The following is a 23,027-nucleotide window of genomic DNA, read 5'->3' as shown; positions in this document are numbered from 1 at the left end:
CTCTGCGGGGGGCTCCTTGAGTGAGCAAACAAGCCAGCCCAACCTCCCTTCCCCCTCCTTTTTTTTGGGGTCCATTTATTGGCCCTATTGACCCAATTTATTGGCCCTAGGGCCACTTTAGGAGTCAGCTCCGGTGTCTGGTCCTGCCCCCTTGGCTGTGTAAATCATGGGCTGGTGTCACATCACTTTCTGCTCCTGCTTCCCTGGGGGGCTGCTCCCTGCAGAGGGGTTTTTCTCCCTGCCCAGCACCCAGCTGGATGGGTCCCCAGCAGCACGCGGTGCCAGGGTGACACTGAGCACTCCAGTTATGCACTCAATGTGTGTATTAGAATATAGATTGAACACGTTGCCATCAGCCCTCCCGGCTGCTCCATGCTCTTGGAGTGGGGGGTGCCTGCATCACTCCTGGGACCACCAGGCCCTGAGGGACCCAGTGCACCCTCATGCCACCCCTCCTTGGCCAGGTACCCTCTTGATCCTGCTTTTTCCCACCGTGGTTGCAGGGACAGACCCTTCCCAGGATGGAGATGACACCATGGCCAGGAAAAACTGCTTGAGGACCGAGACGTCTCCTTGGAGGGCTGCGACCCATCAGTGATGCATGCCAGCCAGTCGGGTCTGGCGGGGGGGGCCGGGGCAGTGAGGATCCCCGTCCTTCCCCCAGCTTTTCCCCCTTGGCCCCAGAGACTGGGAACATCTTGCTGTGATTATTTTGGAGGGGGCTGTGGAGTGGCTGGTCTTGGCCCATGAAGTGGCGAGGGTGGGAGGGGGGACGGAGCAGCCCCAGCCCCATTTATAACCCTCTTCCTCCTCCTTGTTTGGGGCCAGACCTTCTTCTTGAACTGTCTGGCTTTTCCAGGGGAGACGGCTTTCCCTCAGTTCACGGCATTAAATAATTAAATGGAGGGAATAATCGCCAGTGAAACCCCCTTGGGTTCGCACTTCCTCGGGCCCTGTGATTGCTGATATTTTTTTGGGTGAAATATGACCTTTTTTATGATCAAAGGGGATCAGAGTTCCAAAGGAAAGTAAAAAAAAAAAAAAAAAAGAAAGGGAAAAAAAAGAGGGCAAGCATTTTCTTTTTTCCCAATCCTAGCGGTCTGGTAAAGTTTCTTTAGACATGCAAAGATTTACACACCTTTCTGCAGGGTGCCTTAAATTACCCTCCGACTCTTTACACATTTCCATGAGCAGAGCAAGAACAGTAAGTCATTGAGAAATTAACTGGCCTTTCAGTAATATCCCCTGTCGGCCTTTCAGAAGGAGAATGTCTAATGACTTTTTTGAAGTAGAGGTCAGGGTTTGCTTTTTTTAAATAAAACAATCTGTATTAATGCAATTTCCTTTTTAGCTGTAGGATTTGCCTTTTTTTTTTTTCCCAGCATCATTTTTTTTTAACTCCACCAGCCACACAAGGCATCTGAAGCGAGACCCTGTTGTTTGAAACCCACCCCCCTGGCATTTCCTAACTCTTGTGCAAGCTCTTCCTTTCTTTTTTTTTTTTTTTTGTAAAAATATGTTTTAAGTGATTAAAACTGGACCTTGGAGCTGGCAAGGTGACTGTTGGCCATGCTCAGAGCAAAGCACGGGTGGTTTGGAGATGAAGCCAAGCAGGTTTGGTTTGCCTGACACCAAGTGCCTGGGTTTTGCTGAGCTCAGAGTCCAGCTTTGCTGAGCCAGAGCAGTTGGGCTGATGAACCAGAGTGGCACCGAACTGGCAGGGACATGCAAGGCTCGCAGGGTGAGGATCCGGCTGGCCAGAGCCTGCCAGGTTAGCAGTTTGCAGACCTTGGAATAAATGTGTTTCTGTTTGCCAGTCCTTCATCTTCCTCTCTTTAAAAAAAACCAAACCAACCCAAAAGATGATTTTCTGGTAATTTCACTTTGTGTCTTCTTAGGAGTTTCCTGATATTTCTCTCATGCTGTGATAACATCTCGCGCTTCCACAGCGCTCGCTGCGGCATGGATTCAGACGTGTTCTGCCAGCCCCAGCCCTCCTCCTCACCCCTGAAACCGCAGCAGTGCAGCATCCTTGGAGCACTGCTTGGGCTGATGCTGCTCCTTTCGGTACCCAAGAGTTCATTCTCCTTAATATTTCCAGCGTCTTGCCCTTTGAGTATTATTGTGCAGAGAAACTGAGCTGGCTTGCCCAAATCTCCTAGGGGTGGAAGGTTTTTTCTTTTTATGGAGCTGCACCTCTGTTCCACGGTAAGGATGATGTTCAGAGTAAGGAGGTAGTAGGGAGTAAGTGAGACAGTGGGAGCTTGATAGTGCCTGTCCAGGACCCAGTGACTGGCTCTCAGGGTGGGTGACTGGGGTTTGGCCCCTTCCCTGGCGCTGGGGGAGCAGGGCTGACTGCCCCAAGTTGGAGCCGTGCTCAGACCTGTGTCCCACCCAGACTGGGGGACCAGAGCATCCCCGTCCTGCCCCTGGCACCGAGGGCATCAGGCAGGCAGGGGTCAGGGCAACGCTGCCCGCAGGGGTGACGGCAGGGGGCTGTGGGGGCTCTTGCTGGAGGATTCCCTCTGTGCTTGGCCCTGCTGCTCCCAGCAGGAATGGTATTTCTCTATCTGCTGAGCAGTTCCTCTTTCACCCTCCATCCCTGCCAGACCCTGAAAGCGCAGCATGGCCCGGGAGAGCTCCTCTCCTCCTCCTCTCCCCTCCAGCTTTCACAACTCCCCCCTGGCCGGTTCCCTCCTAGCTCCTTGTCTCTGCGGTCGGTGGCATTATAAAACACCCCAGCCAGGCCCTTGGTGAAGGTTTTTCTCCCAGCTTTCTTATTCCCTCTGTTTCTGCCTCTTTCTTTTGCTCTTTCTTTCTCTCCCTCTCTTTCTTTCCCTGCCAGGAATCCCAGTCCCAGATGAACCAATACTCAGTGGCTCTGCTATTTCCCTTTTATTTCCCCCCCTCCTTCAACAGTGAGATGGGAAAAGAGTGAACTAAAAAAAAAAAAAAACCTTAAAAAAAAAAAGAAAGAAAGAAAGAAAGAAAAAAATCAAAGCTGCACATATTGGATCCAGATGTGCTTACAGCCCTTTCCAGCAATTTAATTAAATTCCCCCAGACAGCCAGGAGGATTTCTTAATGATCAAATTTCCCTGGCTTTCCTCCTAAAATGCCCCTCTTTCTTCGGCTGGCTGTTGCTCTGTCTCCCTGATGGATAGCCAACTCGCATTCTTCCTAGTCCGCCCCGCCAAGGCGATGGGGAGGAAGGGGGCAGATCCCAACCCTGTTATTTTAGCTGGGCACTCGAACGCCCCGACTCACTGTGCCAGCGATGTCCCTATTTGCAAAATGGATTTTTTTCACCCAAGAAATGTGGGGATGGGGAGTCACCTCCCCAGAGGCCATGGCTTGTGGCATGGTCACGGCAGGGATGCTCCAGGGGAGGGCTCCTCTGTGCCCGGCCCCCCACTGGCCTTGCCATGCTGATGGCCAGGGAGGGGTTTCAGCCCTTGGGTGTCTGCGCTTGACACCTCCCAGGGCTGGTTTTGAGCTGGGTTTGGCCCCATACTGCATCCCCAAAGCCTCCTTTCCAGCCCAGGGGGTTACTGGGGTGGGGGCAAAGCCTCTGCGGGGTTCATGGGGGCACGGCCAGGCTGGCAGGGCCCTTTGGGGCAGCCTAGGGTCCCCTCTCCTCCCCATGGCCTGGGGTCAGAGGTGGCAATGGGGTGACCCATGATCCTTTCCCAGCCAGCAGTGGGAATGCAGGGGGGATTTCCCCCCAGGACGGTGTCTGATGGAGGGCTGGATCCTGCATGATCCCTGCCAGTGCCACACAGCTGGGGACAGTGGCTGTGCCTGGTGCTGCCACCCTGACTGCAGAGGGTCCCGGGTTTTACTGGACCATGGAGGGTTTGGGCTTTACCCAGACCAGAATGGTCCAGGGTTTGCCCAGCCACCGGCAGCAGCGAGGAGGTGCTCAGGACTGACCGAGGGTCTCAGCTGCCCAGCCCACCTGACATGGGGTCCCCCCAACCAGGCTGCAGTGGTTTGAAGCCAACTCATACAGGTATAAAGCATCCTTCATGTGGAGGGAGAAATCTTCACTCCCTGTTACTACTCCTGCTGCTCTTCCCCTCCGGTTCCTGCCCAGGGTACTTGGACAGGATTATTTCCACCCTCATTCAGGATGGCACAGGGATGATGCCTCCCAAACCCCACCACGGGGGTGCTGGGCTGCAAGGGAGGGTCTACACCAGCTGCCCAGTGAGGTGCCACCACACGGCACCAATTCCCCGTGGCACCCAAGGCATCAGCCGCTCAGCAAAGGCTTGGGACCCCCTGCCCTGCCACAAAGATGGGCTTGGGGCCAGGGTACTCCAGGCACCGGGGTCCTCCACCCTGGCACCCCACTTTGCATGGGGAAGGGAAGGGTGGGAAACAGGGGGAAATGTGACGGCATGTCAGAAAAATGCCCAACCGGCGTGGCCTCCTCGCCCCCTCTGCCCCCGGGACACGGCTGCTTGCTGAAACCTGGAAGCGCTCCACCAGAATAAAATAAATACGTAAATAGGAAACCCAAGGCGGCTTCAGTTATTGCCGGCTCTGCGGAGCTCCCTGTGTCTGGAAATTCCACCAGAATAATAATAAAAATAATGATGATGATAATAATACCAATAAATCCTGGGCTAATGCTTCCCCCAGCAGCTCTCTCAGCAGGCGAGGGTCCCAGTGTGCAGCACCCCCGAGCCCCGGGGAGGTGGCAGCCACTCGGTGCCACTTCCCCAGCACCCCCAGCCCGTCCCGGGTGTGAGGAGCCCGGGGGAGCTGGCTGGGGAACTGGGGTGGTGCGTGGGGTTACACTCCCACGGGTGGCAGGGCTGGAGCTGAAGCCATCGCAGGCGCCGGAGGGGGGGGGATGCAGCTGTGTGCGTGCGTGCACACCTCGCCTCTGCACTCCCTTGTGCGCCTGTGTGCGCGCCTCTGTGTTCGTGGGTGTGCACCGTGCGCGTGCGAGCAGCTGTGCACATCTGGGGTGTTTGGAGGGGTTGTGCGGGCTGTCGTTCGTGTGCACGCAGGGGTGCCAGCGGGTGTGCAGGTGCGGGTGCCTTTCCGTGGGTGTGCAAACGCCGCGTGCACACCTGCCCCCGGTGTGTGCACACGGGGCGGAGCGTCCGCCTCGTGTGCGCGGGTGGGCGTGCACCGCGGGGGTGCACCGGGGGCGTGTATCGGCGGAGTGCAACAGGAGCGTGCGACGGGAGCGTGCAACGGCGGGGGATGCACCGGGGGCGCGCAACTGGGGGTGGACCGCGGGGGTGCAGCGAGAGTGTGCCCGCACCCTGGCGGCAGCTCGGGAGCGTGCAACGGAGGGGTGCACTGGGGGGGTGCAACCAGGGGTGCACCGTGGGCATGTACCGTTGGGGGTGGGGGTGCACCGGGGGTGCCCAAGCCCGCGCCCGCACACCCCGCGATCGTCACCGCCCCGCGCGCTCCCGGCGCGCCGCTCCCGGCCGCGTGCTGCCCCCTGGCGGCCGTGCCGCAGACCCGCCCCGTGAGACCCCGCCCACAAGCGATGCCCAGCCCACCGGCGAGGCCCCGCCCCCGCCCGATGAGGCCCCTCCCCGCCCGGCGGCTTCCGCTTCCGGCGGCGGGGCCTGGGTAGGTGAGGGGCAGCGGGTCGTCAGGAGCCTCAGCCCTGGGGTGACTCCCGTGGCGGACGGGCGGTGATGGGGGCCTCCGGTTCCCGCCCGGGGAGCTTGCGGGCCCTGCGGGCACGCCGGGGACTCGCCCCGTGGTGCGCGGGGGCGTTCCGGGGGCACTGGCATTGCCCCCCCCCACCCCCCGGGGCGTTGGGGGGTTTGTGGGCCTCGGTGCTTGCTCCCACGGGGCGCACTGAGATTTAGGGGCCTCTCGGGCCACCCCCAGGTTTGGCGCCCTGTGCGCTGGGGGTTGGTGGCCTCTGGGCTGGTTACTGCGGGTCGCAGGGCGGGTTGGTAGCCCCATGGCTGGTCAGAGGGCGGTACAGGGTCCCCAGCCTTGTGCTGCTCCAGCCCAGCTCACTCGCCAAAAGCCAGGCAAGGGTCTGTTGGTTGCGGGCACCCCAGAGTACTCAGAGCACCTCTCCGCTCTGGCTGCCCTCCCTCTGGCACCATCAGCCTGGGGGGATTTGTGGCAGAGCCTCTGCAAATGTGGTTTGCCCTGAGCCTGGGATCTGCCTGGCATGTTTCTTTCCTGCACACAGATAACTCTAATTTGTAGCTCTGCATGCAGGAGATAATTTGAATACACCTCAGTGGTGTGTGGGAGGAGATCTCTACACTGGTCTTTGCTGGCATTCAGAAACATGTAAGGAGGGAGAAAGGCTGTGTGTTTTTTCTAAATGCAAAACTGCTAGAAAGGCTTGTTTGTTTTAAAAGGAGGGACAAGTCTTTTGGAAACCAGGCAGCGTCAGGGTCTGCTGCCAGAGACCTGCGTGGGGAAGACACCACTGCAATGCTGGAGGACCCTGGACGGTCTGTGCACATAGCAGAGCACCATGCCTTTCCTGCATGGCTTCCGCAGGATCATCTTCGAGTATCAGCCCCTGGTAGACGAGATCTTGGGGTTGCTGGCGATACAGGATGCGGAAAGGCAGAACACCCTTGAGAGGTAACTAGACGGGGCTAAACACCCCCTTGGTGTTCTAAGGGGTGGTAGCTGGAGCTTAGTGGTGTGGCCGAAGTCAGACACAGTACTGGCTGGGAATGAACCCCAGAGAGCAGCTCATGCCGCAGACCCTCCTCTTGCTGCTGTTCTTTGGGAATGTGGGGGTGGAGCAGAGCAAACACAAGGACTACATGTGCTCCCCAGGAACAGCCCTTTCTGCCTGACCTATGGCAATAAAACCTAAACCGGTGTTTGGCTGTGACCCTGACACTGCTGCGTAACCCCACAGCCAACAGGTTAGAGAGCTGGTGGTGACGAGACAAGGGAGAAAGACCAGGGATTTTTCTTCTCTGGTGCTAGTTTGACCCTTGCACACCCCTGAGATGCGTGCCATTCAGCTGAGTAACCGGTTGGTTTTGTGTGTCTTAAGCTCTGCCTGTCTGGGAAGCGACAGGAGCCAGCTCTCAGCTGTGAGACGAGTCTTGGAAAGGGAGACCCACTCCCCATTTTATCAGGAAGGTGTGAGCTATGCCCTGTTGAAGGTCACCGAGCTGGGCCGCATCCCTGCTGCAGAAATCCTCCTGGAGTTTGGAGCTGACCTCAGCTTTGAAGGTAAGGCTGGGGAGGAGGGGGCTGGGCCTGGGTCTGTTCCTTGGGCTGGCCAGGAGGAACCAGCTGGTGAGAAGCCACCCTGGGAGGCAGTGATAGCTGGGGCAGAAAGAAGGGGTGCTGCCAGCTCAGCCCCTGCCTCCTCTGGGGTAGCATGGATGTGCTTTGTGGCAGCCCTTACCCAGACCTAGCTGCAGTGATGGACTTGGAGGATGGCCAGGGGCTTGGGGGCCAGTTCGAAACTCTGAGGACTTTCACTAGAGATGGAGCCATTGCAAAGGCAGGACCTGGGGTCTCTATGATAGCCCAGTTCTCATCAGCATTGCTGTGTTCTCAGGGCCCTCCCCAGCTGCTCGCTTCCACTTTTTGTCTGGGCTATTCTGGGGAAGTCCTTAGTTCTCTCTGACTCTGCTTTTCGTCCTTAGATCCAGTCACCTACTACACCCCCCTACACATTGCGGTGCTCCGCAACCAGCCGGATATGGTGGAGCTCCTAGCGCGCCACGGGGCTGACATCAACCGCAGAGACCGGGTATGGGCTTAGCTGCCTGGGCACAGCCAAGCTGAGCCTCCTTGAGACTTATCTGCAAGGGACTGGCATGTGGAGATAGCCTTCCCCGCTTGTACCTCCTGGGCTTTGCTGCATGCTGCTTCCCCGTGGCGACCTCCTGTGCCCATTGTCCATAGTGCTCTGAAGCTGTGGCAGTTCAGTTGCCTTTGACGGAGCAAACAGGCCTCTGCTGTGAAGCAATGGGTGGGAGGAGGCTGGGGTAGACAAACCTCTCAGTGTGGACACACGGAGGAAGGTTCGCTTTGATTTCTGGGGATTGAAATGTGCTCTTACATTGGCCATGATGAAGCCCCAGCAGCAACTCTGCAGAAGCACTCACAAATAGTTTTTAATACTAGTGTGTTTTTTCCCTCTTGCTCTGTGCAGATCCATGAGAGCAGTCCCCTCGATCTGGCCAGCGAGGAACCTGAGCGGTTGCCATGCCTCCAGCGGCTGCTTCAGCTGGGGGCTGATGTCAACGCAGCTGACAAAAACGGTCCGTGTGCCCCGTCCAGCTCCCCCAGCCTGGGTGCTCCCAGCAGTCAGCCCTCATGGGTCTGGGGTCCAGGTCCTTCCGTCTTGCTGCTGCAAATGCTCTCTGGTTGTAAACTGGTTTGGAAGTTGGGTGCAGGCTACAGAACCTCCCTGGTGCTCTGTGCTTTCTTCTTGTATGTTGGCTATGTCAGGTGCAGAAGGCATCTGAAACCAGCTCCGTGCAGTCCCTGGGAGATGGGATGGGGTTGTGCCTCCATAGTCTAGGGGTGCCCATGCATTCTAAACCCCACGCTGCCATGGCACACGTGCCCTCTGGGGCTGCCACCAACCCTGCACATGTGGCCTGTGACCCTATCCCACAGCTGTGCACCATCATGGGGCAGCAGGAGCCTGCCAGAAGGGGAAGGGCTGTTTCTCCCCATGTTTGGCTACCTGGTTGGTAGGGTGGATTGTTTTCCTTTGTGCCTTTTGGGGTGTCACCCTATTTTCATCTGACTGACTGATTGCTCCATTGCAGGAAAGACAGCGCTGTTGCACGCCCTAGCCAGCAGTGACGGTGTCCAGATCCACAACACTGAGAGCATCCGTCTCCTGTTGGAAGGAGGTGAGGGCAACCTTCTCCCCCTTCCGTGCACAATCCCTCCAGGCCCAGCGCTGGATGATTCTTTGTACAGCACTGGGCACTGCCTTCTCAACTCTTAACGCTCCCACCCGAGCAAGAGGAACCCTGGCCTAGCAGTGCCAGAGTTAGTACTGTCCTGGCCTCATTGTCTGCAATGCCTGTTATGTTCCCTGTCCCTTCCTGCAGGTGCGGATGTCAGAGCCACCACCAAAGATGGTGACACTGTCTTCACCTACATCATCTTCCTGCTGGGTGAGATGGTGTGCAGCAACACTGAGGAGGCACAGGTGATCAATCGCTTCTGCTTTCGTGTCACGCAGCTGCTGCTGGCCCACGGTGCCAACCCCAGCGAGTGCCCAGCCCCCGAGTCCCTCACCCACCTCTGCTTCAAAAGCTTCAAACGCCACTTCTCGCTGCTGCGTTTCTTGCTGGAGTCAGGGGCTGCCTACAACTGCTCCCTCCACGGTCCCTCCTGCTGGTCAGGCTTCCACATCGTCTTTGAGTGCCTCTGCTCACACCTCAGCGTCTCTGAAGATGACAGCTTCTCTACAGACCTCATCCAGAAGGGTCAGACACTGCTGGAGCTCATGATGGCCAGTTCACAAGCCATCCAGCTGCCCAGCAACTTTGAGGTCAACACCAGCAGCTGTAGGTACCATGGGGAGAAGATCAGGACTCTCTTCTGCTCTCTGAAGCAGCTGGAGCGCTCCCCACAGGCACTGAAACATCTCTGCAGGGTGTTTATCCGGCAGCGCCTTAAACCGTGGCCAGTAGATGTCAAAATCAAGGCTCTACCTCTTCCAGACAGGCTGAAGTGGTACCTCCTCATTGACCATGCTGCTGCTGGGCACGAGGACCTCTGAGCCTGACTGACACCTCTCCATGCTCATGGTGTGCCTACAGCCGCCAAATCTGCTCTGGGCCAGTTTTCTTGGCAGGAGATGGGCTGTCCACATGCTGTCCACACACCCACGGCTTGGCCAGCACTGCCCACGGTGTCCGCCTCTGCTGCATTTTGGGGGGGTGGTGTGTTTTTTGATCATGATGCTGCATGCACGTCTGTGGAGGCCTTGTTGCTCTGGGGCACATTGTGGGGAGGGAGGCAGGCAGAGCCCCACAGCTCCCTCGGGGTGAGGAGAGCCCCTGGGCTTTGGGGAACTGGATACTGAGGCAGAGGGCTGGTTTGTGTGGATTTTAAAAGGCCTGGCGGGCAGGACCAGTGGGGCGGTTGGGGTGGTGTCACCGGACAGGCAGCCTGTCCCCTCTCTTTCCAGCCCTGCTGGGTCCGGGGTGGGTGAAGCAGTGCCTTAGGCGAGTGGCGGAGTTGTGATATGCCTTGGGATGCTGGGAGAAGAGGTGTTCCCCGTGCCGAGAGACTGCTGGCACCTGTGTCCTGCTTTCCTGTCTTCAGCCCGGCTGGTGGGAGCAGCCATGGTGGAGGCAGGTCCAGCATCTCTGCGTGGATGCAGATGCCTTCCTTGCTAATGCAGGCTTCTGAAACCAGGAGCGTGACAGGGGTGAGGGGAAGCGGGGCTGGCAGTGCTCGCCAGCTGCTCAGCACCCTCTGAGTTTCTGCTGGGAGTACCCCATCCTCCTGGCACAAAGGACCATCCACCAAGAACATCTTGGAGTCGCTGAGTTCCAAAACAGTCAGGTGGATGTTTCTTGGCTTTGTGGTGTGTTTCATGTGCAAGGATGAGGAACAGGCAGCTAACTGCTGAGTGCCTTGTGCCTCCCTCCGTGGTCCTTGGCACTTGCCCTTGGTGACTGCTCCCAGGACCTTGGTCTGCAGTGCCTCCTCCCCAGCAACAAGAAATTGCAGCAGGACTCGGGGCTTTCTCTCCAACCTGCTACTGGAACTTGCAGACTTTGGGGCTGCACATGGAGGTCCCGTGTCCCAGCCTTGCTGCAGCTGTCCGGCTCCCCCTTCTAGGCATCTGTTTCCTTGTGACGTGCCAAAGACTGGCTGCAGAGCTGAGCCCGCCCTGACATTTTTGTTGTTTGTCAGGGACAGATGCAGAAGAGGATTAAAAGAGGAAAAAAGATCTCTTCTGAGTAGGTACAATTTATAGCAGGTGGGCCGCAGAAGGGTTGTCTCCTCCCATTGTCCTCCTGGCAGAACCTGTGCTTTACCTTCTCCCACCCTGTGGAACTGGAGCTGTGTATCTTGATGAAGTCACGTTTAAAAAAAAAAAAGTGATCAAATACTCCTCTGGTGTCTGGAATGGGAAATGAGCGATTAAACGAGCCTTTTGTAATAATGACAAGGGGCTTGTTTCGTCTGCAGTAGAGACGGGGCAGCGGAGAGGGCCCTGTGGGGATTGTGTGTTAGCCCAGCAGGAGGGATGGGCTGCAACTGGGATCTTCTCACCCACCTGGCAAGCCAGCGTTGGCTGTGGCGTGCTGCATTAGGGTGGCACAAGCACGTGACCAGGCTTGGGCAAAATGAAGTGGCTATGGCCAAGGAGTTGATGGGCGTGTTCAGAGCCAGGTGATGGTGTGGGGTGTTGGGGGAGCAGCTGTAGTGCCGCAGTGTTCGAGCGGGAGGTGCTGGGCATCACTGCAAGCCTGCAGTAATAGGCTGGGGCTCCAGAGGCAGCTCAGAGCAGGTTCACTGTTAATGCCCAGAGCACATCAGCTCACTCCCAGGGTTGCAGGGCTCTGTCTGGGTTACCCCATCCCTGGAGGAGGATGTGGGGGATGCAAGATTACATCCACCTCCCTTTTTGCTGCGTGTGTGGCAGACCTGCTTGTGGGTTTAAAAGCGAGGTCCCCCCCTCCCCCAAAGCCCCAGCAGCTGGTGTTGCCTCCCCAACACACTGCAGGGAAATGGCAGAGATTTCTCCCATTTGCCTTACCCAGTTTGTTGCTATGAGCAGCAGTAAGTTCAAGGGTGGGAAAGCATCAAACACCCAAGCAAGGAAGGGAGCCCAGACCCTCACAGAGGGGCTCCAAGCTCCTGTTTGCTATCAGCAGCCCTGTGTGACTGTGGTCGGCAACCTGCTGGTGCCCACGGACCACGCCTCTTGAAGGGGAGACCCTCCTGCTCTGTACAGAGCCCTCAAAGGTGGCATCAAGCCAACATTGCATCTGACAAAGCCCACGTGCAGAAGTGCAACAGCAGGAAAATGTATTTGGCAAACACCTCTTTTCACAAACAGCAGCAACTTGGAAGACAAAGCCCCAACATCATCACCAGCCCCGGAGAGAGGGAGTCACGATGCCCTCGCTGCCGTCTGCCACCCCGCGGTGAAGGCACGGTCCTCACCCCTCCCGGCCCCGGCAGGAACCACTGCTGGCCCGTGCTCCGAGCTGGCCCTGGAGAGACCTCCTGCTGCCGGCTGCCCTCATCTCATGGCAATGGTATAGACGTGGTAGATCTCATCGGGGAAGTTCTCCTGGCGCTCCTCGGCCAGGAGGTGCAGCCCAGCTCGGCGGATGATCTTACGGACCACGTCCAGGTCCCGGCAGACGCTGCTGTCCACATCGTCCATGATCACGCCCTCTTGAGCCATGTTGTCCTTGATGACCACGATGCCGTTGGGTCGCAGGCCAGCACGGCACCGCTTCAGGAAGTCAGAGAGGTGGTTGTCGGTGAGGTGTCCTGGAGGGGGTAGAGCAGGTGTTAGAGGGCACGAGGTGACTGCAGCAGGACCCCCAGGCAGCATGTGATACGAGGGGAGGAGACCTGGAGACTGCATTTGGGATCCCTCCTGATCCAGGCAGCCAAATACTTGAGCTATTTGCAGGTGAAAGCTTGGGCTTGGGGGTGTCCAACTCGTGTCCCATGGGCTCCATCCAACCCACACCTCTGCCCTGGCCTCCGAGGGCTTGGGGGGAAGAGACCCTCAGTGCAATGCCCTTGTAGTGCCCATGGAGGGCAGCTCCCCAGCCCAACCTCCCGCCCGTGCTGTGATGCTCATCCTTAACGCAGACCTCAAGCTCTCCTGCCCAAAGCTCTCCCCAGTGTATGGGGCACCCATCCCTCAGGGGAAGCTGGACAGGCTGGTGAGACCCCCGTGAGCCTAGTGACCCTCACCGATGACCCACTGGATCCAGATGACATCATAGGAGTTTGGCTCGGGGCTGAAGTCCTGGAGGCCACAGCAGAAGTAGTTGCGCACCCGCCTGCCCTCCTCTCCCAGGTAGCTCTTGGCCTTGGTGAGGAAGTCCTCTGTCACATCCACCATGTCCACCGTCTTGAAGAGGGGCAGCAGCAGCCGCTTGGTGATCCGGCCGATGCCCGCCCCACAGTCCAGCGCGCGGGTTGTCCCTGTCCGGTTGGGGCCATCCTGGAACAACAACCATGAGGGGCTGAATCGCACCGTGAGGTACCCACAGAGGAGAAATGGGGCAACCAAGGATGGGGCTGGGGCACGGTGGACCCTTTGCAGAGCAAAGCTCTGCCAGCATGCACACAGTGGAGGATCCCATGGAACAGCTCAGAGGGAAAAGCCTAGCTTCATGCTGGGAGGACAGGGCTTTGGGAGCATGACAGACCGTGCCACCTACCCGCAGAAACCTCTGCAGGAACTTCCTGGAGCTGTTGATGTCGATGCTGGAGATGTGGCCGTACCCCCCCAGCATGCCATCCACCGTGGCGGGCACATCCTTCCAGTACTTCTCCGCCTTGGAATAAAACTCAAACTCGTTCTCCACCACCTCACTCGTCATGCTGGCCGAGGGGCACACGCCCACGCGGGACTTGCTGCTCCTCCGAGACAGGGGAGAGACCACCGGTCAGGCCCAAAGGAGCCGCAGGCACAAAGCCTCCCCCCAAACCAGGGAGGCAGGTATCTGCTCTGTGAGTACCCCCAGTTTCTATTTATCACCCCTTGCCCTTCGCAGGGCTACTTCAAACCCTAAAGACTTTCAGCTGAGAGCAAGAATGAACAAAGATCTAAATCCTGGTGTTTTCTGGAGGCCAAAAAGCCCAAAGCCCTTTCTAGGCAGGGATGCCTCAGCCAGACCAGGCACCCGGAGCCTTGCTCAGCAATACACCCAATAATATATATATATTTTTTTTAAGGCTGCTCCACCCTTTTTACCTATTCTGCCTCCTCTTTCCATCTTAAGAGCATTAACATCTTACAGATTACACGTTTATATGTGGTGACAGCCCCATCAGTCACCTCCAATTACATCTGGAGTTGCTAAAAGTTATCCTAAGCACCTACCTGAGGATTGTAAATCTCAGCCGTGACCATAAGTTAGATATTTGCAATATAATAAAGTCAAGGTATAATCAGCAATACAAGCTATAAATCCCCCCCAGACATCTCATAATTCAAACCACTGTGGATTTGATTAACTGCGCTGGGGATTAGAAACTAGATTTAAAGTGGCCAAAGGGTAAATTCAAGGACTTCAAACACCTTTACAAATAAAGAAATATATAGTGTTCATGGCTTGAATTTGCTGGCAAATATCCCATTAGACACAAAACCTTTTCTATGGCAGCTTAGGCAGTTTTGGTGGCCCCGCGTGGTCTTGAACAGCCTGGGGATGGAGCAGGGGGGACGCAGCATCTCACCTTACAAATCACCGGTTGAAATCCAGTTTGGCTCGGTGGTGCCGGGAGCCGGTCTGCGCTGTGATCTGGGGGAAGAAAAGATAGGATTTTAGGCCCAAATCACTCCTTTAGTCCCGCAAGTGTGAGCGAGGCCGACCGCAGCCCCAGGGAGCTGGAGGTAAGAGCTGCCCCGACCCCTCAGGCACCCTCCCAGGGCCGTTGGGGGGCAGGAGGTGCTGCAGCCATGGCTCAGAGGTGGCAGAAGGCTGAGCCACGGGGGCAGCCATGCATGGAGGGTTTTGGTCCCGCTTTAGGCAACGCTGCTGTCTGATCTCATGGGTTGGGACCCCAGTTCGCCCTCCCAGCAGCGTCACCCCTTCCTTGGCTGTGGGTTTGACTTGGTGACTCCCTGGTGATGTTTTTCAGGGTGTCACAGACCACTGTCACAGGTCGAGAGCACCCAGTGGGAGTGGGATGACCCAGCGAGATGGCTCTACACACCAGCGGGGGACCCTGGTGCTGGCACCTCCCCTTCTTTGAGAACCCCCAAAAGGCCGTTGCCTCGGTGTGGGGCCCGTTCCCCGACCCCTGGGGCCGTTTGCAGGCTGGGAGGTGGCAGGGGAAGGGGGTGTGAGGGCGGCGGGTGCCCCAGGACGAAATGGGGGGTGGGGTGTGGGGTGTGAACCCCCACGGGGTCCCGGGGGCTGGGGGTTACACCAGCCCTGACCATGGGGGCGGTTCCTGGTTCAAGGCCTCACCCAACCATTTCCCCGGTACCCCCAGCCTGGGGCCGAGGGACCCCCCGCGCTCCAGGGCTGTGGCGTGGGGCCGCCCCCCCGCCCGGGAGCCCCGCAGGCCGCCGGGCTCGCCGCGGGGGGCGGGGGGGACCGATCCGGCCCCGGCGGCTCCCCCGGGCGTGGGCCGGCCCTGGGGGCAGGGGGTGCCCGGTCCTTGCCGCTCCCCCAGGCCGGGCGGCCGCGACCCCCCTGCTCCCCCAGGTTACCTCCGGCGGCGGCCGCGCTCTGTCCCGCCCCCACCGTAACGGACGGTTGCGGACAGCCAACCAGGCAGCGGAGGTGGCGGTGACGCCAGAATGACGTCACATCGGCGGGCGGGCCATCCCCCGCTCTTCCTACCGGCTGTCCGCGGGGGGGCGCCCCGGGCAGCGCGGGGGGGGGTGGTTCCGCTGTGGGACGGACGGGGGCGGCCCTTGGCGGGGCCCGGGGCAGCAGCGAGTGGCGGCTGAGGGCGGGGGGTGTGTCCCGTCCCGACCCGCCCTGCCCCGGTGCGGGGCCCGGCGTCCCCCACGGGTGCCCGCACCGTGTCACCGGCGGCCCCGGGGCTGGCCCGCGGGGCTTCCTGACGGCCCCACCGCCCGGGGGCTCCCCCCGCCCCAGCCTGGCACCCCACGGCTGTCGGGGGGCGGCACGAGGGGGACACAGATAGGCGCAGGAGCCCGTCGGGTCTGGCAGCGGGACGACGGGGCCCGAGGCTGCCGGTGAGGGCGGGGGCGCCCGGGGCAGGGATGGGGCGGGTCGGGGTGACCAGGACAAGGACCCACCCGGGTTTGGGTAACCGAGGGAGTGTCAGGGTCGGGGTGCCCCCGGCCCCGCCGCCGCCCCGTCCCTTGTCCCGCCGTTGTCCTTGTCCCGTCCCGTCCCGCCGTGTCCCACCGGGGCCGCGCGGGGGCGCTGTTGTCCCGCCGTTGCGTCGCCGCTGCCGCCGCGGGAACTTCGTCGGGGGTGGGGGGGAACGGGACACCGAGGTGGGGGGAGCCGGAGGCGCACATGCCCCCGCGCCCACCTCGGCACCGACACCCCACCCGCCCCGCCCCGCGCATCTGCGCCCACCCGGCACCTACCCCTCCACCACCCACCCGCGCCCACCCCGCGCCCCGGCGGTGGGGGGGGGGCGACACGGAGGACGGGACACCGGCTCCGCCGCTCCCAGGTGATGTCTCCGACCCTCCCGTGTCCTGCCCTGCTCCGTTCTGCCGGGCCGCCGCGGGGAGCTGAGGCCTGGCAGGCTCATCACAGCTGGGCCCCCCCCCCCCCCCCCCCCGGCACTGCGCCCTGGCCATGCGGGCTGCAGCTGAGACCCTCCCCACCCCTCCCCGTGACGGTGTGCGGTCGGGGGGCGAACACACACACCGCCCCCCCCCCCCCCCCCCGTCTGCACCCCCCCCCCAGCCGGACGGGGTTGACAGCCCCGCTCCCTCCCGCCCACGGATGAGGACCTGCAGTGCCCGAGGCTTTCCCAAGGGGATCACTGTGGGGACAGCGACAAAACTGCGTTGGCTGGTGTCCCTTGGGAAAGGAGGCTATTGTGGATTCTCTGGTGTCTAATATGGGGGTGAGTCCTTTCCTCATCAGGGCACCGGCCCCTCTCACCTTCCCCTGGACACCAACTTGCACAAAACCTAGAGGAACAAAATCTGCTTGAAAGCGCCCAAAGCGCTCACAAGGTAGTGGCAATGGGGAAAACGCTGTATGGGCACAGGGGGAGCGGGGCCTGTTCCCACCCAGTCAGCACCCACTTACACCCCAAAAAGTCCTAATGGCCCCAGCAAGGACCTGCTGTCCCCAGAACAGAGCGGCTCACCCCACAGCCATCCAAAAATCCACGGCACAACCAGGATGCGGCCTTCGTGCCAGAGCCCCCTGCCATCCTTACATGGTGTGTATGTGGAAAGCGAAGGAAGACCCCTCCTTTGGGCAGGCAGCTGTCACCCCAGGACAGCTTTTGGGCACCCAGGTCCTCTGATCAAGCGTGCCGGGGGGGCAGCAGTGACCCGGGGCAGGGGCTGGAAGCACGTGTTTAGTCGAGTGCAGAGTTGGGGATGCAGCGGGAGCATCTCTAAGCACTGCTTTTGCCCTATTTTGCTTTCCAGATTTTAAGGAAATGAGGCTCTTTGTCGCCAGGGAGGGGACACTGAGCACAGGGCAGCAGCGCCCGGCTGCTCCTGGGATGGGGTGGTGTTTGGTGAGGTGCATGGGGGTGAGCGGGCACCGAGCGTCCCCCCATGCCCAGGCACTTTAATGGCCAAAACCCACCAGTTTTTGCCCTGACTGAAGCCACCAGGGGCCATTGCATCTCTCTGGTCATCACCTGCGTTTTGAAGCAGGCCATGGGGCAGCCGCTCCCATCCATGCCACCTATTTCCCATAGCAGCCTGCAGTATTTGCTCTCCCTGCTTCCCAGAAAAGACATTTTTTTCTCCTTTTTTTCACCATGCTGCACTGGGGCTCATGCAGACCCTTTCCATTAAGCCCCAGCCTCCCCCTCCATCCTTCCCCACCGCCAAAGCCCTTTGCAGGAGCACCGTCCTCTCCCCAGGGCTGGGGCTCTGCATCGACCCCTCAGGTTTCAGTGAAACCTACAGCGGTGGCCTTGAAGTGGGGGCCAATCTCACTTGCAAATGTGCCCTTTGATTTAATAATATTATTATTATTATTATTATTATTAAGGCAACAGAGTGCAGATGAAAATTAAGAGAAGAAAAATAAATCGTTTGAGTGTCCCTTGTCTTGCCATGCTCCTGAGCCCAGCAAAGGACCAGGGCTGGGGACAAGGGTCCCACCAGCGAGGACACCCTATTGAGTCCCGCTCTCTGCTGGAGATGGGTCCAGCGTTGGGGCCAGTTCGTGCAAAGCCAAGTCTGCAAAATGTGGCAACACCACACAGCAGAGGCGCCTGCTCCCCTCCTCGGCTCAGCTGCCTCCCCATGGTCGCTGCTGCCGGGAAATGCTTTTCCTCTGACCGGTTTCAATCTTGTCACTTGGTAATTCCTTGTGCGACGAGACAGAAAACACCCCCCAGACCCTCTTCTCCAGCCCATTTGTTTCCCTGCACACTCTCCTCCCGCTCCCGCTCACTCGCTGCCTTTCAAGGTAATCACTGGCGCTGCAATCGCTCCTCAGGAATATTTCTTTTTTTTTTCTTTTCCCCAGGTGCTTAATCACCCTTATTACCCTTTTCTGATTAATTAATTCTAATTAATTTTGCACTATGATTTTTGAGAAGAAGTGACCAGGACGGCACATGTTGTTGCCAGTGATTTGCAAGGCAGGTCCTGCAGCGCCGGCACAGCCCTTCCCTCGTCGGCATTTAACCTGGGTCCGGGCGGGCGCATGCTGTCCCGTTTGTTGCCATTAATGGCAATTAATAGAGCAATGGAGCCCTCCAAGGCCCTGGGAAGAGCCCAAGGTACTCTGCTGGGCACCACGCGGGATGCTCCCACCTCCCATGCTCTGCCGAGGCAGCAGGGTTCGACCCTGCCAAACCTGCCCGTGTCCGCATTTGCCCATCTCCTGCCGCCGCCTCTGCCGCGCAGCGGCCAAGGCTTGGGAAGTCGGAATAAATTAGGTCAGGGCTTCTCCCCACTCACCGAGAGATGCCAAGGTGCTCGGAGGGGTGGCAGAGACATGGGTCCCCTCACTCCAGCCATGCTCCATCACCTCTCATCTTCCAGCACCAGTGCCCGCCCTTCAGCGGGTACTGGCACAGGCTTCACCCCCACGTCGCCCCAGGGCCTTCAGAGCTGAAACCTGGCATGGTTTGAGTGATCCTGCCCTTATAATAAATACACACATCCTGGGGGCAGAGGCCAGCGTCTCTTGCTGTTTGCCCTGAGAGCAACCCCTGGTCCGTAGCTCGTCCCCAGCTCCCGGCAAGGAGCGGGATGCAGGCAGGGAAGCTGCGGCCGCACTCACGCCCAGGCAGTTTGTCAGGGATTCCCGTGTCCCCGGCCACTGGTCACTGTCCCCAAACGGAGCTGGTCGGATGCTTCTGCTGCCAGGCGGCCGCCCAGCGCAGCTCGGGGCTGCGACCGCCTATCCCATCTTGCTCCCTCGGCCACAGCCTCTCATGGGGAGGCCGAAGCATCGCCCCCAACACTGCTGAAACCCCCCAGCAGCGTGAACTATGTAAAATATATTTATTATATAGTGTAATATATGCTATGTACTATAAACTGTATGCTATATACTAGATAGTAGATAATATAGTGCATATATATAAACATAAAAAATTCTATACACTCTATGTATAATATTGTGAGTATAATAACTGTGTATATATGTGTGTTTATATATACACATATGTAGTGTAAATGGACCATTTATGCCTATATGTATATGCATGCCATATACACCATACATATATATACATATACTTACACACCAGATAGATATAGATATAGGTATATGCATATAGATATAGACACACAGATATAGGCCTATATATGCACATGCAAAATATATATAAACATATAAAAAACATATTTTAATATATATATATGGTGTACTTGGTACAGCAGGGGAAAGAGGGGAGAGAGAATGTGTGTGTGTGTAGTGCAGAGTGAAGCTGCCCTGGCTCTGTGGCTGGTGCAGAGCAGCGGGGAGGAAGAGGAGGATGAGGAGGGAGGCACGGAGGAAAGCGCATGGCAAGGAGAAAGAGGGAGAATACAAACTGCTCTGAGTTACAAAAGCTCCCCTCTTTGATTAATTGTACTTTCTGTTTGATAAATGTTACTCATGAGTATAAAATATGCAAAGCACTTAGCAAGTTCACACTGTTTAAAGAACTCAACTAACTAAATTAAAATTCGATGATACGAACGGAGCCGCTGAAGAGCAGCGTGGCAGCGCGCTGTTCGGGGAGCCAGCCCGAGCAGGAGCCTGCGCCACGGCCGCGCATCCCTCCCCGGCGCGCCGAGCCACGCTGGCCCCAGCGCAGCGGTGCCCAGCCCACGGGAAGGCCCCTGGGGCCCGGCTGCAGCCAGTGGTTTTGGTAAGGCCGTGGGTGAGGATTTCTCAGGCAGTGCCCCCCTGTGCCCCGGCTGGGTCCCCGCGGGGTGGTGAGGGGCCAGCCCAGAGCATCCTCGCCCCTCGGCTTTGTGGCGCTGCCTGCCCAGGACAGCCCTGTGCAGGCAGGGGTGACCCTGGCTCAGGGCTACCTGCCGGCTGGGATCGGGGAGGGGGGGGCTGAATAATTTGCTCTAATTCCCAACTCACCATCACTGCAGGTGACAGCAGCCAAGAACCCAGCTCCAGTGACCAGGGTGGCTCCAGTGGACACCCAAAGCCCCAGACCAGGGGTTTTCCAGCACTGCTGAGCCCTGACGCAGCACCCCAATGTCCCACCCTGCACTCCCTTCCCTTGAACCACCAGGTTTCCCATCGCACGCTGGCGAGTGTGACACCTCCCTGCACGCTCGCAGCGCTCTATCCTTCCAGACCTTTGAAGAAAACCAGCTCAGCCCTTTCCAGCTTTCCTGAAATGGCAGTCGAGCACTCTCAGGTGAAAGGTTGCCCTCCTGGCATGGGAACGATGTTCCCCCCATAGGGTGTCTGCAGTCCTGCCAGCTCCCACCTCTGTCCCAGCTCATGGGCTGGGGGATGCAGCGAGCACTCTGGGGAGGATGAAGTGTGCACTGGGAGGATGCAGTGTGCACACTCAGCAGTTTCCCTGGCTCCCAGTGCATGGTGTGTGCCCAGTTCACACTGGACATACTGCGTGGCCTCCTGCACTCAGCCGCCACTGTCCCAGGTGAGCAGGGCTTGCTGGAGGCAGCTTTGAGCAGCAGCCCTTCCGCCTGCATTTCAGAGGAGGAAGAAGAAGGAAAACCTGGCCTGGATCTAGCCTGACTAAGCGCCTGCCTCTGGAAAGATTTAGGTGCCCCGCTCGCGAAGGTTAAGCATGTCCCCAGAGCTGTTGTGTTCCCCCCAGCCCTTGGACTCCCCTTTGGGTCCCAGGGTACCCCAAGCCACCCTCGCCCTGGCTCACAGTGCAGGGGCTACAGCCCACTGGAAACCTCCAACTTACCAAACCTGGCCTTGCAGCCAGGACAAGCCCCTGCATGCAGCCCCCACTCCCTCCTCCTCACACCCGCTGCCCTGTGCCCCCAGCACCGGCCCACGCGTTCCCCCCATGGGCAGGAGGGCTCCAGCCCCACGTTCCCAGGGCAAGTGCCCAGGCACTGGACCTTCACATCCTCATAACTCTACAGCCTAAATATTGACAGAGCTTCAAGTTCATAATTTTTTGTGGTGCCAAAAAACCCAGCCAGTATGTTGGTGCTGATGGGCCAAAACTCATCATGTCCCGCTGCCCAAAGGCATTTCTTCACCTCTTCATTCTCCTGAGCCCGCTCCCAGCCCTTCAGCCAGGACAAGCTCTTGGGGCAGGAAGCCACGGGCATGGGATGGGCAGGACAGAGGGACTTGACAGGAGGAAAAAGACTTTTTTTTTTCAAAGTTAGTCTTCACTAGGCCAATAAATCCTTCTGCAAGGTGTGACCCTGCACCCACTCAGCCCTGACGGGAAGAATCTAAAATGACCCACACTTTGTAAAACCTCCTGGGAGTTTTTGCCAGGGAGGGATGAGCTGGTGTGGCATGGTGAGGCACTGCCGGGGACCCAGCCCCACGCCCCCGGCATGGCCCTGAGCCCCTGGCACATCCCATTGCGGCGCGGATGATGCCGGGCTTGGCGGTAGCAAGCTGGATTATCCTTGCAGTTTGAGCAATGATTTAGCCCCTATGAATCCACCCGGCTGTAAATCCTGGCACAGACAAGTCCCAAACATTCGTTTCAGGCAATGCAGTTTATGTCATCTCAGCATTAGCATTTACACTCTTATTAATTAATACTTGTTAAACTGAGACTAAAAATAAAGCACTTGGCTCCTCGGCTCAGCTAACGCCTCTTTGCCCTCACCCGGCAGCACGGCTGGGCTGTGGCAGGCTCAGCACCCGCCTGCTCCCCTCACTATAGCCAGAAAGCAGGAAAAAAAGAAGGGCTGTGTTGAAGCAGGAATCCTGCTAAAGCAAAATTCACCCCTTTCTGCACACCCTTGGTGGGACAAACCGACCCTCTCAGCTATTGCTAAGGGCGTGTGGCAGTGTGAGGCTCACTCTCGCCTCCACTCCTGCCTGGGACGAGGTGTGGGGTGACAGGGATGGCAGCGCATGCAAGGTTTAACCTTTCTTTTCCCTTCCAGCTTCTGAACTTGTTTTTCTTTTGCTGCTTTTTGTCTTCCTGGGCTGGGCTGGCTCAGCTGCACTTCCCATTTGGAGCTGATTTCATTTCCCAGGCGGGACATCCCGGGAGGTCTCGCGTCCAGGAAGGCAATGGTTAAGAGCGGTGGGCGCAGGTGGGCTTTTGTGCCTGCACACAGGCAGGTGCTGCCACCGCTGCCTTCAATTAAACCCGAAGGGCAGCAGTTGCTGCAGAAGTCCCTTTTCCCTCCACGGGGCTGCTGCTGCCCATCAGCATCCCTTTGGATGCAAAGCCAGTGGCTGCACATTGGTTAGTGCTGCTGCTGGGGGAGCTGCAGAGGAGAGAAGGGTCTGAAACAGGGATCAAAAAGGGTTTTGGGGAACCCTGGGGAGAAACCTGGTCGGGTTTGGGCACAGGCGATGGTGCTCCCCACCACACTCCAGCCAAGCGTTAAACCCATGAGGCTCCCTCTTTCCTTCACTCCCAATTGCCTGAGCTCTTGGGGCCCCTTCAGACCTCAGCTAAGCAAAGAAAGCAAAGTCCCAGCACAGGCTGCTTCCCATACAGGTTACATACATTGCACATGGTTCTATAGTGCACAGACCTATAGTTCATACAGCGCTGAGGCACACGGCCGGCATGGTGACAGC

General features: G+C 58.4%; 2 protein-coding genes across 6 annotated transcripts; one reads left to right on the top strand and one right to left on the bottom strand.

The window, feature by feature from the left end:
* Positions 1-5,543: 5,543 nt before the first annotated feature.
* ASB6 (ankyrin repeat and SOCS box containing 6) lies at positions 5,544-11,131 on the top strand. 3 transcript variants are annotated; one of them, XM_075111761.1, is made up of 7 exons: positions 5,544-5,605; positions 6,360-6,591; positions 7,019-7,200; positions 7,623-7,729; positions 8,135-8,243; positions 8,760-8,846; positions 9,051-11,131. In XM_075111761.1, the coding sequence occupies exons 2-7, from the start codon at positions 6,479-6,481 to the stop codon at positions 9,725-9,727; spliced, it is 1,275 nt and encodes a 424-aa protein (XP_074967862.1). In that variant the 5' UTR covers positions 5,544-5,605; positions 6,360-6,478; the 3' UTR covers positions 9,728-11,131. The 3 variants fall into 3 exon arrangements, with proteins under 3 accessions (XP_074967862.1, XP_074967861.1, XP_074967860.1); XM_075111760.1 differs by having other exon boundaries at positions 5,578-5,601; XM_075111759.1 differs by lacking the exon at positions 5,544-5,605 and adding an exon at positions 5,612-5,737.
* Positions 11,132-11,977: 846 nt separating this feature from the next.
* On the bottom strand, positions 11,978-16,363 carry NTMT1 (N-terminal Xaa-Pro-Lys N-methyltransferase 1). 3 transcript variants are annotated; one of them, XM_075111765.1, is made up of 5 exons: positions 16,238-16,363; positions 14,398-14,462; positions 13,377-13,572; positions 12,904-13,156; positions 11,978-12,468 (listed from the first exon to the last, which is right to left on the bottom strand). In XM_075111765.1, the coding sequence occupies exons 3-5, from the start codon at positions 13,536-13,538 to the stop codon at positions 12,212-12,214; spliced, it is 672 nt and encodes a 223-aa protein (XP_074967866.1). In that variant the 5' UTR covers positions 13,539-13,572; positions 14,398-14,462; positions 16,238-16,363; the 3' UTR covers positions 11,978-12,211. The 3 variants fall into 3 exon arrangements, with proteins under 3 accessions (XP_074967866.1, XP_074967865.1, XP_074967864.1); XM_075111764.1 differs by lacking the exon at positions 16,238-16,363 and adding an exon at positions 15,380-15,477; XM_075111763.1 differs by lacking the exon at positions 16,238-16,363 and having other exon boundaries at positions 13,377-13,568; positions 14,386-14,462.
* Between the last annotated feature and the right edge of the window lie 6,664 nt (positions 16,364-23,027).

This window comes from Phalacrocorax aristotelis, chromosome 17, assembly GCF_949628215.1.
Source record: "Phalacrocorax aristotelis chromosome 17, bGulAri2.1, whole genome shotgun sequence".
Taxonomy (NCBI): domain Eukaryota; kingdom Metazoa; phylum Chordata; class Aves; order Suliformes; family Phalacrocoracidae; genus Phalacrocorax; species Phalacrocorax aristotelis.
Note: the sequence above shows the minus strand (reverse complement) of the source record. Positions and strands in the feature narration are given on the sequence as shown.

Coding starts and splice junctions, on each gene's coding strand:
- ASB6 (XM_075111761.1), top strand. CDS start 6,479: ATGCCTTTCCTGCATGGCTTCCGCAGGATCATCTTCGAGTATCAGCCC. Junction 7,730..8,134: donor ACATCAACCGCAGAGACCGG/GTATGGGCTTAG, acceptor TGCTCTGTGCAG/ATCCATGAGAGCAGTCCCCT. Junction 8,244..8,759: donor CAACGCAGCTGACAAAAACG/GTCCGTGTGCCC, acceptor GCTCCATTGCAG/GAAAGACAGCGCTGTTGCAC.
- NTMT1 (XM_075111765.1), bottom strand. CDS start 13,538: ATGACGAGTGAGGTGGTGGAGAACGAGTTTGAGTTTTATTCCAAGGCG. Junction 13,157..13,376: donor TCCTGCAGAGGTTTCTGCGG/GTAGGTGGCACG, acceptor TTGTTGTTCCAG/GATGGCCCCAACCGGACAGG. Junction 12,469..12,903: donor CTGGATCCAGTGGGTCATCG/GTGAGGGTCACT, acceptor TACCCCCTCCAG/GACACCTCACCGACAACCAC.